A 17,617-nucleotide genomic window follows, 5' to 3' on the forward strand; every position below is an offset into this window, starting at 1 on the left:
GGTTTGAGCACCGGAGGACGAAGTGTGTAATATTTATATTTTGAACCTTTAATGCAGAAAAGTGACTCTAAGAGGATCAGTGAGTTGGCTGTACAAATGGCCTGTAACCCTAAGTCTATCCAGAACACTCGACCCTACCTTTTTATCACCAATAGAACCCAAGGTATGAGCACCGGAATACCTGTTCGAGTTCGAAGTGATGAATCCATGCTTCACCGCCTGTGACGACGTTCGACAAAAAATTGTCACGATCAGCCTCGTAACGCTTAAGTAGTTCTCCACAGATTTTTCTTGGTTGCTCTTTATGGTCTTCTCTTAGTCGGCAAGGAACCGAGTGGGCACACACGTTTGAATATCCCAACTGGAGGACGAGTGCGTCAGCAATACCAACAGCTATGTCCAGTTGTGCAGCGACGTGTTTGACTGCAATCCGTCAGTCACCTCCAATGAGAGTGCCCGCGCGTTCCAACAATGCAGCAGCCTCAGCTGTGTGTGCGGCCGGCCGGCACGCGGGAGATCGGACAGTTTGCGCGTCCTTGTTGTGATAGTTACAGAGGCCTCGCCCAGCGACTGGCCGCGCTTTTATTCAATGCCAGGTCTGCAAGCGCCTACGAACATCTGCGTTGATCTGGTTTTCTGCCAAAAGAAACTCGATGACAGCTCGCTACCTGGAATGCACCTTCGTTACAGTCGCTATTTTGATGGCTACGAATAGCGCTGCCACCTATTGGAAGTTTATGAAACTGTAGGGGCTGAAGCGTGTCTATTCAATGAAACTTCTTGGCAGATTAAAAATGTGTGCCGGACCGAGACTCGAACTCGGGACCTTTGCCTTTCACGGGCAAGTGCTCTACCAACTGAGCTACCCAAGCACGACTCACGCCCCGTCCTCATAGCTTTACTTCTGCCAGTACCTCGTCTTCTACTTTCCAAACTTCACAGAAGCTCTCAAAAATGTTCAAATATGTGTCAAATCTTATGGGACTTAACTCCTAAGGTCATCAGTCCCTAAGCTCACACACTACTTTACCTAAATTATCCTAATGACAAACACAGAGAGGGAAGACTCGAACCTCCACCGGGGCCAGCCGCACCGCAGCTCTCCTGCGAACCTTGCAGAACTAGCACTTCTGGAAGAAAGGATATTGCGGAGGGATGGCCTAAGGGATGTTTCCAGAATAAGATTTTCACTCTGGAGCGAAGTGTGCGCTCATATGAAACTTCCTGACAAATCTCATTCTGGAAACATCCCCTAGGCTGTGGCTAAGCCATGTCTCCGCAATATCCTTTCCTCCAGGAGGGCTAGTTCTGCAAGGTTCGCAGAAGAGCTTCTGTGAAGTTTGGAAAGTAGGAGACGAGGTACTGGCGGAAGCAAAGCTGTGAGGACGGGGCGTGAGTCGTGCCTGGGTAGCTCAGTTGGTAGAGCACTTGCCCGCGAAAGGCAAAGGTCCCGAGTTCGAGTCTCGGTCCGGCACGCAGTTTTAATCAGCCAGGAAGTTTCGTATCAGCGCACACTTCGCTGCAGAGTGAAAATCTCATTCTGGGTCTATTCAATGATGTCCTGTAACAGAGTCCGCATTATTTCAACCGAAATTGGCTGAGGAAAGAAATGCGCAGCATTACTTATTGAACGTCGGTCGTACGTATGGTCCAACACTGTACCACGGTGATTTTTCCGGGTGTTTCCGAGGCGATGTGAAGTTGGCAGTACGCACCCTAGGCTACCGTCAGAGTGACAGAGTTGTCTGATCGTCCACCGATTGACAAAAAAGCCCATACTGAGTGCGAGTTGTTTAGTTTGGTGGGGCTCGAGATGAGTCATTGCCCAGTGATGGTTACAGTGGCTCACTAGCAGCGAGGTAGTCTACTTTATCCGCAGGTGTACGTATTTCCTCCTGGCGTGCGAGTCGTTCGTTACGGCAGTGAGGTGTTCTAGCAGGGAGACAACGTCTGCAGATGCTGCCGCCGCCACGCCTGCTGCTGGCGGTGCAGCCAATCAATAGCGACGCCTGCCCTGCGTCACACCACGGGGGGAGCGATGGCATGTATGCCGGGCCGCCAGCGCTATCTCATTCTGCTACACCGGGAGGTCCCACACACAGGAAAGCGTCACGTTCTGGGCAACGGTTGCGTGACAGTGACGTAAGCAAGTGTTCGTGTTTTCTTTACGGAATCACTTGCGACTTAACTTCCTTGGGATAATGTACGACTCAGTTCATTACAAGTTAGGTCGTAGATGTTTCAAGGCCGCGCCGTACATAGTTTGCTATACTCCTTGCTATGGAAGCGCCTAGTCAATCGACTACACTGATGACTCTGCGGTCAGAGGTTTGAGGGCACAAACGTAAAACAATCAAAAGCCTACTGAACATAAAAATCAGGGAACTCATAGTAATAACACACGCTACACTTTAGATTTACATTTTACGTAACTGATTTACTCAGCAGGATTTAGCTCCGTACTGACTGGTAGTCCTTAACCCCACACTCTGATGCGCAAAGTATATCCCACGTATAACGAAATACGGTCCCATACTCCGTCATCTGAAGTCACTTTCACAATTCTCTACACAGGAACTCTCATCTGACTGCACTCGCTATCGCGAAATACACACATCTCCGATAGTCGTAACCAAACATCCACTCTTACGTCAGTAAAACGATGGCCGTAACACAATTTCCTTGCATTTTCCAGCAGCTCCCAAGAGCATATCTCCCACCACAATGCCCACCGACTTCACCTAGCTTTGGCCAATTGTATCTCAAGTAGCTCCGCACCACATAACGCACTTCTTACAACACTTTGACATATCTTGTGCAGTTGAAATGGAATGAAAATGACCTGGAAATGTGAATGTAAGTGGAGCATCATTTCTACACTAATAATTCTACAATTAATTCACATGTGTTAAACGGAACATCTGATACTGTGTCTACTGTCGCTAATTACTATACCTTTGAACATAGATGTGCGTTTATCGAACTTTCAATCAAAAACTATCAAATAGTTTCCTGCCGTTATGTAGACAGGACTGACAGCACCAGCAGTCGACCAATGGTGTAAACGCCCAGAAGATGACCCCTACGTCGGGTTGAAACCGGTTGGCGGTGTAATAATAATAAATGCGATTAAGAGTGTTTTTGAATAATTGATTAATCATACCAATCGCTGCTTTATCTCCACAGCCATGCTGTCCAAAAACATGGACGTAGCTAAGGACATTTTAATTATTAAGAAATATGGGCTCTGTTGTAGCGCCCTTCGGATTTTGCGTAGGATCGAAACACAGGAGTCACTAAAATGTTTTGATCGAGCTTACCCACTATCTATAACAAGAAACCCCTCATATTGCCCATTTAAAAATTGTGCAGCAACTGTAACATTGTCCCAAAAGCGGGCATTACGTGGAACCCGGCCAAAGGCTTACCACGTTCAAAATTTTCATATTGGCATCAGAGATATGTGTATTGATAGAAAAGAAATTCTTGAGATTTATGTATACTTCTGCTTGTGCTCCAGAATGGCAATATACATATATATATGATTTCTGAGTGTTAAGTACAAAATTTTATGGATTACTTGGACTACAATGAATATGAGGAAATGGAGGAAGAAGTAGACATCCCAAGAATGAGGGCTTTAATGGAGAGAAGAGGACCCATTTGCGATGTACAGCTACAGTGATTTCAAAGAGCGGTTTGGTTTCGTATGGAACCTATCGAGTCGCTGCTTGGTGTGCTGGAGCCGTTACTACCGCATAATTCTGACAGGAAGCGTGCTTTGTCTCCTACGCTGCAACTTCTTTGTGGACTGGCGGTATGTCACAAAGTATATATATATCAGTATTTTAAACATAGCTGCACAACAGCAACGGTTCCACGTAATAAAATTATAAACAGCCGATCAGTTGCAATGGATAAACAATTCTTTACCTAGGTTTCAACAAATTTAAATTTGTCTTCTTCAGAAGGTGGCAATTTTACATTAGTATGGGCTGCTGTATCATCACCGTTTTTACAACGGCGATGATACAGCAGCCCATACTAATGTAAAATTGCCACCTTCTGAAGAAGACAAATTTAAATTTGTTGAAACCTAGGTAAAGAATTCTTTATCCATTGCAACTGGTCGGCTGTTATATATATATATATATATATATATATATATATATATATATATATATATATATATATATATATATATATATATATATATATATATATATATAAGAGAGAGAGAGAGAGTATATAATAGGATGGATGTTGATGAGATCGCCTCCTACAATGTGAAAAGCAGCAGTGCGAAAGATTGGCAGTCCACAAAGAAGTTGCAGCCTAGGAGACAAAGCACGCTTTCTGTCAGAATTACGCAGTAGTAACGGCTCCAGCACACCAATTCTTCTTCCATTTCCGTATATTCTTTTTAGTCCAAGTAATCCATAAAAGTTTGTATTTAACACTCAGAAAGCATAGAACACATCTTACTCTCTAACTTTACTCCTACTACCGCTTAGGAGTAAATTTTGGCCTTATTTCCTCCTTAAATTACTAACGTAGTACTGCAATCACTGACAGTGCTCTCAATAAGCTATGGAGTAAATATATTTACTTCGGGAGTAAATTTACTCCTTAGAGTTCACTCCTTTAGTTCAGTACTCTCGACTTGGAGTCGCTGATTTCCTTCTCTCTTAGTAACTTACTACTTTAGTTTAACTTAGTATTGGTTGGTGCTCGCCACCGCAGTACTACTAAGATACTTTGTATTTATACGTTTTTGTGCTCCGACAGGAGAATTTTTCCTCTGATAAAGACTGTTTATACTTCTCTTAGACGAAATGATGAGGTCAACACAAACACCCATTCCCTGAGCGAAGAAAATCTCAGACCAGACCGGGAATCAAACCCGGGTCTCCGCGATCTTGAGAGAAAGACGCTAACCGCTAGACCACAAGCTGCCAAATCTTTGTTTATAGTACCTGCAATTAATAATCGTAAATGCAGTGAGATATGAAATTTGTGCCTAGGATAACCGTTCCTGCCAGTACTGGTGATGTCCTACTGATTAGGATTCCTGCGTCAGGAATTAATCTCGCGTATCGAGCAGCTTAACTAGGAGTGAGTAACTCTGCACGCCGCCGTGCACGTCACACAGGGGAGAAGGACGTGGCTACCCGGCCGCTGCTCTCGCCAGCTCCCTACCTGTGGCCGGGCTCGGTGTTCGGCACGGCGGAGTACGGCACGGCCCCGCGCCATGAATAATGCATGTTCATTAGGCAGTGGCCGGGGGCAGTCATCGCAGGCCGGGCTCCACCGCGCGCCCAACCTCTCGCTGCACACGCCAACAACCTAGTCGTTCATCTGACGGACCACGTGCAACGTAATCTGCACTACTGACCAGTAAAATTGCTACTCCAAGAAGAAATGCAGATGATAAACGGGTATTCATTGGACAAATATATACTAGAACTGACATGTGATCACATTTTCACGCAATTTGGATGCATAGATCTTGAGAAATCAGTACCCAGAACAACCACCTCTGGCCGTAATAACGGCCTTGATACGCCTGGGCATTGAATCAAACAGAGCTTGGATGGCGTGTACAGGTACAGCTGCCCATGCAGCTTCAACACGATACCACGGTTCATCAAAAGTACTGACTGGCGTATTGTGACGAGCCAGTTGCTCGGCCACCATTGACCAGACGTTTTCAGTTGGTGAGAGATCTGGAGAATGTGCTGGCCAGGGCAGCACTCGAACATTTTCTGTATCCAGAAAGGCCCGTACAGGACCTGCAACATGCGGTCGTGCATTATCCTGGTGAAATGTAGGGTTTCGTAGGGATCGAATGAAGGGTAGAGCCACGGATCTTAACACATCCGAAATGTAACGTCCACTGTTCAAAGTGCCGTCAATGCGAACAAGAGGTGACAGAGACGTATAACCAATGGCACCCTATACCATCACGCCGGATGATACGCCAATATGGCGATGACGAATACACGCTTCCAATGTGCGTTCACCGCGATGCAGCCAAACACGGCTGCGACCATCATAATGCTGTAAACAGAACCTGGATTCATCCGAAAAAATTACGTTTTGCCATTCGTGCATCCAGGTTCGTCGTTGAGTACACCACCGCAGGCGCTCCTGTCTGTGATGCAGCGTCAAGGGTAACCGCAGCCATGCTCTCTGAGCTGATGGTCCATGCTGCTGCAAACGTCGTCGAACTGTTGGTGCAGATAGTTGTTGTCTTGCAAACGTCGCCATCTGTTGACTCAGGGATCGAGACGTGGCTGCACGATCCGTTACAGCCATGCCTGTCATCTCCACGGCTAGTGATACGAGGCCGTTGGGATCCAGCACGGCGTTCCGTATTACCCTCCTGAACCCACCGATTCCATATTCTGCTAACAGTCATTGGATCTTGACCAACGTGAGCAGCAATGTCGCGATACGATAAACCGCAATCCCAATGGGCTACAATCCGACCTTTATCAAAGTCGGGAACGTGATGGTACGCATTTCTCCTCCTTACACGAGGCATCACAACAACGTTTCACCAGGCAACGCCGGTGAACTGCTGTTCGTGTATGAGAAATCGGTTGGAAACCTTCCTCATGTCAGCACGTTGTAGGTGTCGCCACCGGCGCCAACCTAGTGTGAATGCTCTGAAAAGCTAATCATTTGCATATCACAGCATCTTCTTCCTGTCGGTAGCAATTTTAATGGCCAGAAGTGTATATCTAAAGCAATACTCTGCGAACCACCGCGAAGCGCACGGCAGAGGCTACGTCCCACCGTAGCAGTTATTAAGGCTTTTTCCTGATCTAGTCACATATCGAGTGCTGAAAAAAGGGTTGTTTAAATGCCTCTGTGTGTGCGGTTATTAGTCTAATCTTATCCTCACGATCCACTCCGGGGCGATATCTACGCGGTTGTAGTACACTGAGGTAAAAGTCATGGGATAGCGATTCGCCTACATACAGATGGCGGTAGTATCGCGTACACAAGTTATAAAAGAGCAATTCTTTGGAGGAGCTACAACTTGTACTCAGGTGATTCATGTGGCAACGTTTCCGACGTGATTATGGCCGCACGACGGGATTGACAGACTCCGAACGCGGAATGGTAGTTGGGCATTCCATTTCAGTAATAAGGAGTTCAAAAATCCGAAATCCGGTGTGTGCTGAGAATACCAGGTTTCAGGCATTGCTTCTCATCAGGGACAACGCAGTGACCGATGGCCTTCACTTGACGATCGAGAGCAGCGTAGAAGTGTCGGTGCTAGCAGACAAGCAACACTGCGTTAAATTAACGGTACAAATCAACGTGAGACGTACGACGAACGTATCAGTTAGGACAGTGCAGCAAAATTTGGCATTAATGGGCTAATGAGCTGGTCGTAGCGTTCGAGTGTGGAGCAGAAATCACGAAGCCACGGACCTAAGTTGTAGACAAGGCATTGTGCAAGCTGGTGGCTGCATAATGGTGTCGGCTGTGTTTACACGGAATGGACTGGGTCCTCTCATGATTATGTTCAATTACTTGGAGAGCATCTGCAGCCATTCACGGACCTCATGTTCCCAAACAACGATGTCACGTCACGGTACCACAATTGTTCGCAACTGGTTTGAAGAACATTCTGGACAATTCTAGAGAATGATTTGGGCACATAAATGCAATTGTGACTCACTAACATTATATTCACATGATACTATGTGAGGTACCCAGTACTGCACTTTTGAACATTTAAAGCAATGTGCCAATCACAGCACCACTTTGAAATCTTATCAATTCCTGACTAAATTTTTGTACAGTTTCGTTCAGACTATATTTCGTTGTATATGACTGTAACATCTGTGAAAAGTCAGAGGTTGCTATTAATATTGTCCGCAAGATCATTAATATGCAACTTGAATAGCAATGGCCCCAATACACTTCCCTGGGGGTACAACCTAAGTTACTTCGATGACTCTCCATCCAAGATACAAGGGCGGTTTGAAAAGTTCTCCGAATCACCACGAGAGGTCAGCGCTAACGCAACGAGTTGTTCGCGTGATATTCATTGGACTGTTGCCTGTAAACACGTGCCACGTCAGTGCTCTTGGAAGAGAGCTGTGGCGGCGACGTGCCTCTGTTGTTCCCGCGTAGTGATTTGCGACGATGGAAAAAAAATCAGATTCGAGTAGTGATTAAGTGCTCCGTAAAGAAAGGTATGAAAGCAAAGGACATTCATGCTGATTTCCAGAACACACTGGGGAACTCTTTTTCACTCATATTCAACTGTTGCCAAGTGGTCAAATGAATTTAAATTTGGTCGGGAGAGCTTAGATGACCCGCGTAGTGGTCGGCCAAGATGTGTCACTACTCCAGAAATCATTGCAGAAGTGCAAAAAATGGGGACGGAGGATCGTCGATTGAATTTGGTGAAATTGCTCACGCTTGCCAGATATCATCTGAAAGGGTATATGAAATTTTAACTGAAGAATTAGAAATGAAGAAACTATCTGCAAGATGGGTGCCGCGACTCTTGACGCTGGATCAAAAACGCATGAGAATGGACATATCGGAACAAAGTTTGACCCATTTTAGGAGAAAAGAACTATGTTTTTTGCGCCGGTTTGTGACCACAGATGAAACTTGGCTGCACTAGTATACTCCAGAGACAAAACAACAGTCAAAACAGGGGAAACATGCTTATTCTCCGCCAGCACAGAAAGCAAAGACAATTTCTTCGGCGGGAAAGGTCATGGCATCAGTGTTCTGGGATGCGAATGGGATTCTGTTTGTAGATTATCTCCCCAATGGGCAAATAATTACTGGAGAATAGAATGCTAACCTCCTGGACGAATTGCAACAAAAGGAAAAAAGGCCAGGTTTAGCAAGGAAGAAAGTCATCTTCCATCAAGACAATGCTCGCCCGCACACATGTGCCGTCGCCATGGCAAAATTACACGGACTAAGGTATCAACTGTTGCCACACCCGCCTTACTGACCTGATATGACACCGTCAGACTTCGATCTCTTCCCAAAACTGAAAATTTTTCTTGGTGGACGAAGATTCACTTCAAACGAAGAATTGATAGCCGGAGTTGACAACGATTTTGCAGGCCTGGAGGAAACACTTTTTCGAGATGGGATCAAGGCACTGGAACATCGTTGGACCAAGTGCATTAATCTACAAGGAGAGTACATTGAAAAAAAAAGTCTCTGTGATATAAGTACTTTTTTTCTATTCCGTTCCGAGAACTTTTCAAACCACCTTCGTAGCATGCTGGGTCCTCTCTACCAAGAAACTCTCAATCCAGTCCCATGTTTCGTCTGATGCCCCACATAATCGTACTTTTGATAATAAGCGTAGCAGTGGTACTGAGTAAAATGCTTTTCGAAAACCGAGAAACAGAGCATCTACCAGACTGCGTTGATCCTTGGCTTTTAGGATGTCATAATCGACGAAAGCGCTCGATATTGTTTCATTTCATCGCCAGTCAATCGCAACACACACGGTTTGTTAATCTTCCTTTGAGGCACATCGGAAGCACAGTTCTCGAAACTCCATTCAGTCCAATAATACTTTTCCGTTTACTTCTTTTGCTGTCCATCCAGTGTCTTCGTGTGCTCTAAATACAAAAATTAATTAACTGGTTCTGTAACTTCGCTGTTAATATGCCCTAATTTCTTTTCGAAATGTCGATTGTATGTTTTTTGTCGTACATTTATTTTTGGCCTACTATTTAAGCTTGTTCTGCTACGTTCTTTCATTCAGTATTGAAGATTACCTGCTCTAAAGGCAAACAACCGCTAAATGAAGGTCGTTCAGATAAGATGAAGATGCATGAAACGTTTTGCGTCCTAATGCCATACAGGGTGTTGGTTGTTTGGTTCATATGGTTCAAATTGCTCTGAGCACTATGCGACTTAACTTCTGAGGTCATCAGTCGCCTAGAACTTAGAACTGATTAAACCTAACTAACCTAAGGACATCACACACAGCCATGCTAAGCAGGATTCGAACCTGCGACCGTAGCGGTCGCTCGGCTCCAGACTGTAGCGCCTAGAACCGCACGGCCACTCCGGCCGGCGTTGGTTGCTTCTCTGTGTCGAACAGTCTTCCCACAAACACGTCACAAACTTTACGACTTTACGACTTGATGCTTTCTGCAAGGTCTTAACTCACCACTAAGCGGACTACGCCTGTCTCTGTAGATAAACGTTTTGCGTCCACACTTCAACACCCTGCTGCCCAGGGGAAAATGAACATTAAAGGCTTGCCCTTGCCATACATACTTGAAGGAACTACCCGATTTGTAATAGTTATAATTGTTATTAGTCTCCAAATGACGTAACTTCTGTACTGTTGTTCAGTCACCAACAGAAATATCTGCACTTATTCCCATTACATCCCTATATTAAAAATTAAAGAAATACTTAAGTCTTCGTCGTTTTCCTTGTTCAAACGCTCTTGAAACGTCATTTGGGACTGCTGAGAATAGTTTTTAATGATGCGGAATTTCTTTACCATACTCCTCTTTTAAGTCTAAATTTTTCGGTATCCTAACCAGTCTCATAAAAGCTGTAGCACTTAGCTATTAATCGTAACACTCACATAGTCAGAAGCAATGCTTTGTTTCTCACGGACTATTATTACAAATTCTGTTGAAATCAAGTCTAAAGTATTTCCAAAATGTACGAGTACCAAACGAAGTGGTAATTGATATGTATTGCTCCGTTCTACAGTTTCGTTCAATATTTGCTAATGCATATCACACCATGGGATTTGCAAGTTGCTGTTACGGCTGTAGCGAAAAGGAAATGGAAAGGATCTGTAGCAGGTGAATGAACACTAGATGAAGCAAGGCAGATATCTGCTAGATAAAACGAAATAAGAAAAGACTGAGATGACGACCTAATGGAAGGAGGATACACGGCGCGTAGGATTAACATCAAAGCACTATATCTTAATACCGCAATACGAGGAAAACTCTAGAGGAGGCCTTTGTCCTGCAGTCAACTGACATTGCTGATAATGATAAATAAATAAATCAATCGATCTGTCAAATGATCAACCAATCGAATATGTGAAGGTAATTTTCCCAGAAGACAGTGTAGTTCATCCAGGAAAGAAATGGATCACAGAACTCATACGATGAAATGCGGAACGGGTTGGAAAATGGTTCAAATGGCTCTATGCACTATGGGACTTAACATCTGAGGTCATCAGTCCCCTGGACTTAGAACTACTTAAACCTAACCAACCTAAGGACATCACACACATCCATGCCCGAGGCAGGATTCGAACCTGCGACCGTAGCAGCCGCGTGGTTCCGGACTGAAGCGCGTAGAACCGCTGGGCATAAGTTGGGCATACCCCTCCCCCGACCCTCCTCTAGCGTACAAAAATTGCGGCTGCCATCAGTCATTATTTCCGCTCACCACACGCTTCAATCAACAATCCAGTTGGCAATGGTTGAGCAGGCGTGCACCGTCGCAATACAGGAGAGGCGGAAGTTGGAAATTTGTCCACATACGTTTAAGCCACCGACTGGAGAAAAACACGTTGACCGAATTTTATAACGTAATGAGACGATGACATGTCAAAAGCAAATTTGTCATTCTTGCTAGGGTAGGGTGGAAGGGGCCTCTTTGTCATTAACTCCTATTTTAACAAGACATCCAACTCAAAAAAGAGGTTATTAATATCTCCATTTCCATGTATGTTTGGACCTCGTTAGATGCCTTTCAGTGTCGACTGGCATAAGAAATACCTTTCATTACCCCTGGCACACAGCCAGCTGACATGGAGGAGGCAATACGGAGACCACCGATGAAACAGTCTTTTTCTATTTTTCCAAATGGGGATGCGGCTCCCGCATGGCCCCCAATCTCGGACGAGACACGTACCGAGGCGGTCGCTTTGTAGCTTGCAGCGAGTGTCCGCCCCCTCCTTTTGGCAGGCGGCAGGCAGGGGTGGCGCTGAAGGGATTGCCGCTTCTGTTTGCTGCGCGGATCGTGGCCGACAGTTTGCCCACTCCAAAGTACACAACGCCGTTCCGCACGTTGTGTCCCGCCAAAAGCTAACTGCTCTATTTTCCTCGCATGTGTCCTTTTTCTGCTCTGCCCCGTTACTCTTGTTTGTGATTAATCATTTCCCATTTCGAAGCAAACTGAAACTTGTATGTACAAAAACAAAAGTAAAATCAATACACAGACCGGCTGAAGGGTGGTCTGGTAAGCCTGCTATTTCCACGACAGAATGGAACATTTTTGTTGTGTCTTCATGGTTGGTAAGCTTGATTATTCCAAGGATCGTATAAAGGATTGACCAATGTACAGCGTGCAGTTCTTTGTTGACAGTCTTCAGAATTGGTCAGTATGTCGACAACGATACAAAATCGAGAAAACCGAGTTTTGAGGAGTTACACTGCTGCATAAATCAAAACAGAATTGGATGAAGTTCACGCCAACTCTGCACCATCACTGGAGACCACTGAATTTTGGATTAATGAATTTAAACTTGATCAGACAAGCATCGAAGACGATGCACGCTACGGTCGTTCAATTGAGATCACCACAAAGGAAACTTTGTTGCCGGCCGATGTGACCGAGCGGTTCTAGGCGCTACAGTCTGGAACTGCGCGACCGCTACGATCGCAGGTTCGAATCCTGACTCGGGCATGGATGTGTGTGATGTCCTTACGTTAGTTAGGCTTAAGTAGTTCTAAGTTCTAGGGGACTGACGACCTCAGATGTTAAGTCCCACAGTGCACAGAGCCATTTGAACCATTTTTGAAACTTTGTTGACAAGCTCCATGATAAGGTAATGCAACACCGCTGAATAAAAATTCGTGATATTATTGAGACTGAAGGCATCTGAACTGAGCGAGTGACAATATCCTTCACCGATAACTGGCTATGAAGAAGCTGTATCCGAGATGAGTGTTGCCATTGTTGCCGCGCGAGGTAGCCGCGCGGTCTCGGGCGCCTTGCCACGGTTCGCGCGGCTACCCCCGTCGGAGGTTCGAGTCGTCTCCTTCGAGCATGGGTGTGTGTGTTGTCCTTAGTGTAAGTTAGTTTAGGTTACTTTAAGTAGTGTGTAAGCTTAGGGACCGATGACCTCAGTAATTTGGTTCCACAGAACTTACCACACAAATTTCCAAATTTCGCCATTGTTCATCCGGCAAAAGCGCGTCCGGCACAACAGTTCAACACAATGTCTGGCGATGTTTAATCAGAATCAGTAAGACTTTTTGCACCGATTTTTGATTACTGATGAAACCTAGATCCATCTTTACATGGCAGAGTCAAAACGGCAGCCAAAACGATGGACGAAGAATGGAGAACGTGCACCTAAGAATGCAAAGACCATTTTGTCAGCTGATAAGGCGATGGCCACTGTTTGTTTTTGGAATTACAAAGGAATAATCCTCATAGATTACTTGGAAAAAGGCAGAACTATAACGGGACCCTATTGCGCTTAATCGTTGGATCGTTTGAAACCTGAGCTGGCTGAAAAAATACCAATGTTGGAACGCTAAAAACTGCTCTTTCAACAGCATAATGCACCATCATCTCGTACATCACTGATGAAAATGGCGAGAGTGCAAAAAGTGATCAGATACTTGTCATTGAACAGAGATGAAAGTTTCCTTGCTTTTATGTGAAAGTGAATTACATATAAAAACGAGAGCCTTTTACTTATACAATATGTATTACATCGCATTGCAAAATACAGCACGATTCATGTGCGACGCAAGGAATTGTTCGGCGTTCCACGGGAACCAGTGCCGGGAAGTCAGGCTCGTATCAGCGGACACGCATCGCTTCGTTCCTCGGATTGCAGAAAGTGCAATATCGCGTTTAGCCGAAGTAGGCGAGACAGAAACGGCCTGAAAAAAAATCCGAGAAAATCATTGCGTCATTTAGCACTCCAGACTGCAGCGTCAGTAGCAGAGCAGTGAACAAACTGAAACTGAATGAGTGCTAAAGACAATTATCTGCGTTCGGAAAGCAGAAATGAAGGAATCAGACTACAGCTCTGATATTTAAGGATATTCTGAGGATTTTTTTTTTACGTTATTGCATTGCTCTCAATATACAATCTAGGAAGGGAAAAAACAACACACCACGAAGGAATTAAAAATGGCGCTGAGTACTATGGGACTTAACTTCTGAGGTCACCAGTCCTCTACAACTTAGAACTACTCAAACCTAACTAACCTAAGAACATCACACACATCCATGCCCGAAGCAGGATTCGAACCTGCGACCGTAGCGGTTGCGCGGTTCCAGACTGAAGCGCCTAGAACCGCTCGGCCACAGGAAAGAATTATCCGAATGGAACAGAAATCGGTGGATGTATATGTAAATACTGAAAAAATGGAACATGGTGGTAATCTACAAACCCACGGAAGATGCAGGATCACCTAAAACTGGTCAAGGGTGTTCGCAGACCGCTGGAAAAAGGAGTAAGTTAAAGAATTCCGTGTAGTTGTGGAGAGAGGTGCATGGGTACTACAAAAAGAACGGTCAAGAAACGACTAAAAAAGCACAGGGGGAATTGTAGAAGGGAGGAGATGGACAGATCAGCTGCTGCGGAACATGCTTTGCAGCCAGGAGACCACCGTATTCATTTTGATAGGACTCGATTACTGCCAGCCACAAACGGATACCATGAAAAGATATACAGAGAGGTCATAGAGATTATTAAGCACCACAGGAATTTCAATAGGAAAGAGAATGACGTGAAAGTGTAAGACATCTGGATGCCGGTGCTGAAGGAAATGTGTACCAGTCTTTCACCGTGGGGTGACGGCGACAGTGGGCGACGGCAACCGACAACGACTATTCAGAGCATGCAACTGCTCGGGAGAGGGCGTAAACGGAATATTGCCGCAGTCGGTAGCGAGCCAGGGTGTGAATAGGACACTCAAAGAAGCTATGAACTCCCTTGAAAATATCCTCGCAGATGGGGACGACCACAGGGTGGAATTGCATTGAATACTTTATTAATTGTAGTAGCGATGTTGTTCTACTCTACATCCATACTCCGCAAGCCACCTGACGGTGTGTGGCGGAGGGTACCTTGAGTATCGTTTCTCCCTTCTATTCCAGTCTCGTATTGTTCGTGGAAAGAAGGATTGTCGGTATGCCTCTGTGTGGGCTCTAATCTCTCTGATTTTATCCTCATGGTCTCTTCGCGAGATATACGTAGGAGGGAGCAATATACTGCTTGACTCCTCGGTGAAGGTATGTTCTCGAAACTTTAACAAAAGCCCGTACCGAGCTACTGAGCGTCTTTCTTGCAGAGTCTTCCACTGGAGTTTATCTATCATCTCCGTAACGCTTTCGCGATTACTAAATGATCCTGTAACGAAGCGCGCTGCTCTCCGTTGGATCTTCTCTCTCTCTTTCTTCTATCAACCCTATCTGGTACAGATCCCACAGAGCTGAGCAGTATTCAAGCAGTGGGCGAACAACTGTAACCTACTTCCTTTGTTTTTGGATTGCATTTCCTTAGGATTCTTCCAATGAATCTCAGTCTCGCATCTTCTTTACCGACGATCAACTTTATATGATCATTCCATTTTAAATCACTCTTAATGCGTACTCCCAGATAATTTATGGAATTAACTGCTTCCACTTGCTGACCTGCTATATTGTAGCTAAATGATAAGGGATCTTTCTTTCCATGTATTCGCAGCACATTACACATGTCTACATTGAGATTCAATTGCCATGCCCTGCACCATGTGTCAATTCGTTGCAGATCCTCCTGCACTTCAGTACAATTTTCTATTGTTACAACCTCTTCGATATACCACAGCATCATCCGTATAAAGCCTCAGTGAACTTCCGATGTCATCCACAAGGTGTTTTATGTGTAATGTGAATAGCAACGGTCCTACGACTCTCCCCTGCGGTACACCTGAAATCACTCTTACTTCGGAAGACTTCTCTCCATTGAGAATGACATGCTGCGTTCTGGAACTATTCAATCCAATCACACAATTGGTCTGATAGTCCATATGCTCTTACTTTGTTCATTAAACGACTGTGGGGAACTGTATCGAACGCCTTGCAAAAGTCAATAAACACGGCATCTACTTGGGAACCCGTGTCTATGGCCCTCTGAGTCTCGTGGACGAATAGCGCGAGCTGGGTTTCACAGGATCGTCTTTTTCGAAACCCATGCTGATTCCTACAGAGTAGATTTCTAGTCTCCAGAAAAGTCATTATACTCGAACATAATACGTGTTCCAAAATTCCACAACTGATAGACGTTAGAGATATAGGTCTATAGTTCTGCAAATCTGTTCGACGTCCCTTCTTGAAAACGGGGATGACCTGTGCCCTTTTCCAATCCTTTGGAACGCTACGCTCTTCTGGAGACCTACAGTACACCGCTGCAAGAAGGGGGGGGGGGGGGGGGGGCAAGTTCCTTCGTGTACTCTGTGTAAAATCGAACAGGTATCATCAGGTCCAGCGGCCTTTCCTCTTTTGAGAGATTTTAATTGTTTTTCTATCCCTCTGTCGTCTATTTCGATATCTACCATTTTGTCATCTGTGCGACAATCTAGAGAAGGAACTGCAGTGCAGTCTTCCTCTGTGAAACAGTGTTACAAAGTATCGGGGCCTATATGTAGATAGGTCACCTAAACTGATCGGAATAACCTCGAAACCTGTTACGATGTTACCAGCGGCGGGCTCGGGACATGAAGCGGAGCCCTCCAAAGAATGGAGAAACGGAATCTCAGCAGTGGACTCTGCAAGTGGAGCAGGAAGCGAGCGTGCCCGGCGGGGTCGCCAACTCGCCGCGCCGTGGCCCGTGACGCGCCGTCGTGATCCCGCAGCCAGGGGCCAGGGGCGCGCCAATTGTCTCCTCCGTACGCCGCCGGCAGCGGCCGGCAAAAAGCAGCACGTCAGCCGTGACGGCCGCCCCACGCCGGGATACAATCGGAGGCCGGCCGTCGACCTGAGTCAGGAGCCGACCTCGTGCAGTCAGGGGCGCTGCGGCTCGCAGCGTTCCCCAGGCACGCCGCTCACCTCTCCAGCACTCTCTTCATTGTAGCTTCTTTGCTTATACGTGAGAAAGGCACTGTGGCCGTGCTCCTTTTAGAGATATACTTTGACTGCAGCACCAGGGTGAGACCGTATTGGATTTCGTCGAGCTCGTATTTTGCGCGATTCATAAACTACTAACCGAGCGAGGTGGCGCAGTGGTTAGCACACTGGACTCGCATTCGGGAGGACGACGGTTCAATCCCGTCTCCTGCCATCCTGATTTAGGTTTTCCGTGATTTCCCTAAATCGCTTCAGGCAAATGCCGGGATGGTTCCTTTGAAAGGGCACGGCCGATTTCCTTCCACAATCCTTGCCTCACCCGAGCTTGCGCTCCGTCTCTAATGACCTCGTTGTCGACGGGACGTTAAACACTAATCTCCTCCTCCTCCTCCATAAACTACTGGCCATTAAAATTGCTACACCACGAAGACGACGTGCTACAGACCGACAAGAACAAGATGCTGTGATATGCAAACGATTAGCTTTTCAGAGCATTCACACAAGGTTGGCGCCGGTGGTGACACCTACAACGTTTTGACACGAGGAAAGTTTC

At 45.7% G+C, this 17,617-nt stretch overlaps 2 protein-coding genes and 3 non-coding genes across 5 annotated transcripts in view; 2 read left to right on the top strand and 3 right to left on the bottom strand.

The window, feature by feature from the left end:
* The window catches only part of LOC124789145 (SH3 and multiple ankyrin repeat domains protein 3), a 192,524-nt gene extending 187,230 nt beyond the window's left edge, over positions 1-5,294 (bottom strand). The window contains 1 exon segment of the mRNA XM_047256439.1: positions 5,200-5,294. Coding sequence (XP_047112395.1) covers positions 5,200-5,294 — 95 coding nt within the window.
* LOC124789146 overlaps positions 1-17,617 on the bottom strand; it is an 892,841-nt gene that overhangs the window by 62,490 nt on the left and 812,734 nt on the right. The window lies entirely within an intron of this gene.
* On the bottom strand, positions 799-873 carry Trnas-uga. The gene has a single exon. It is a non-coding gene; the product is annotated as a tRNA-Ser (tRNA).
* On the top strand, positions 1,402-1,478 carry Trnas-cga. The gene has a single exon. It is a non-coding gene; the product is annotated as a tRNA-Ser (tRNA).
* Positions 17,206-17,278, top strand: Trnaa-cgc. Its single transcript has one exon. It is a non-coding gene; the product is annotated as a tRNA-Ala (tRNA).

The sequence above is a fragment of the Schistocerca piceifrons genome, chromosome 3 (assembly GCF_021461385.2).
Source record: "Schistocerca piceifrons isolate TAMUIC-IGC-003096 chromosome 3, iqSchPice1.1, whole genome shotgun sequence".
Lineage (NCBI taxonomy): Eukaryota > Metazoa > Arthropoda > Insecta > Orthoptera > Acrididae > Schistocerca > Schistocerca piceifrons.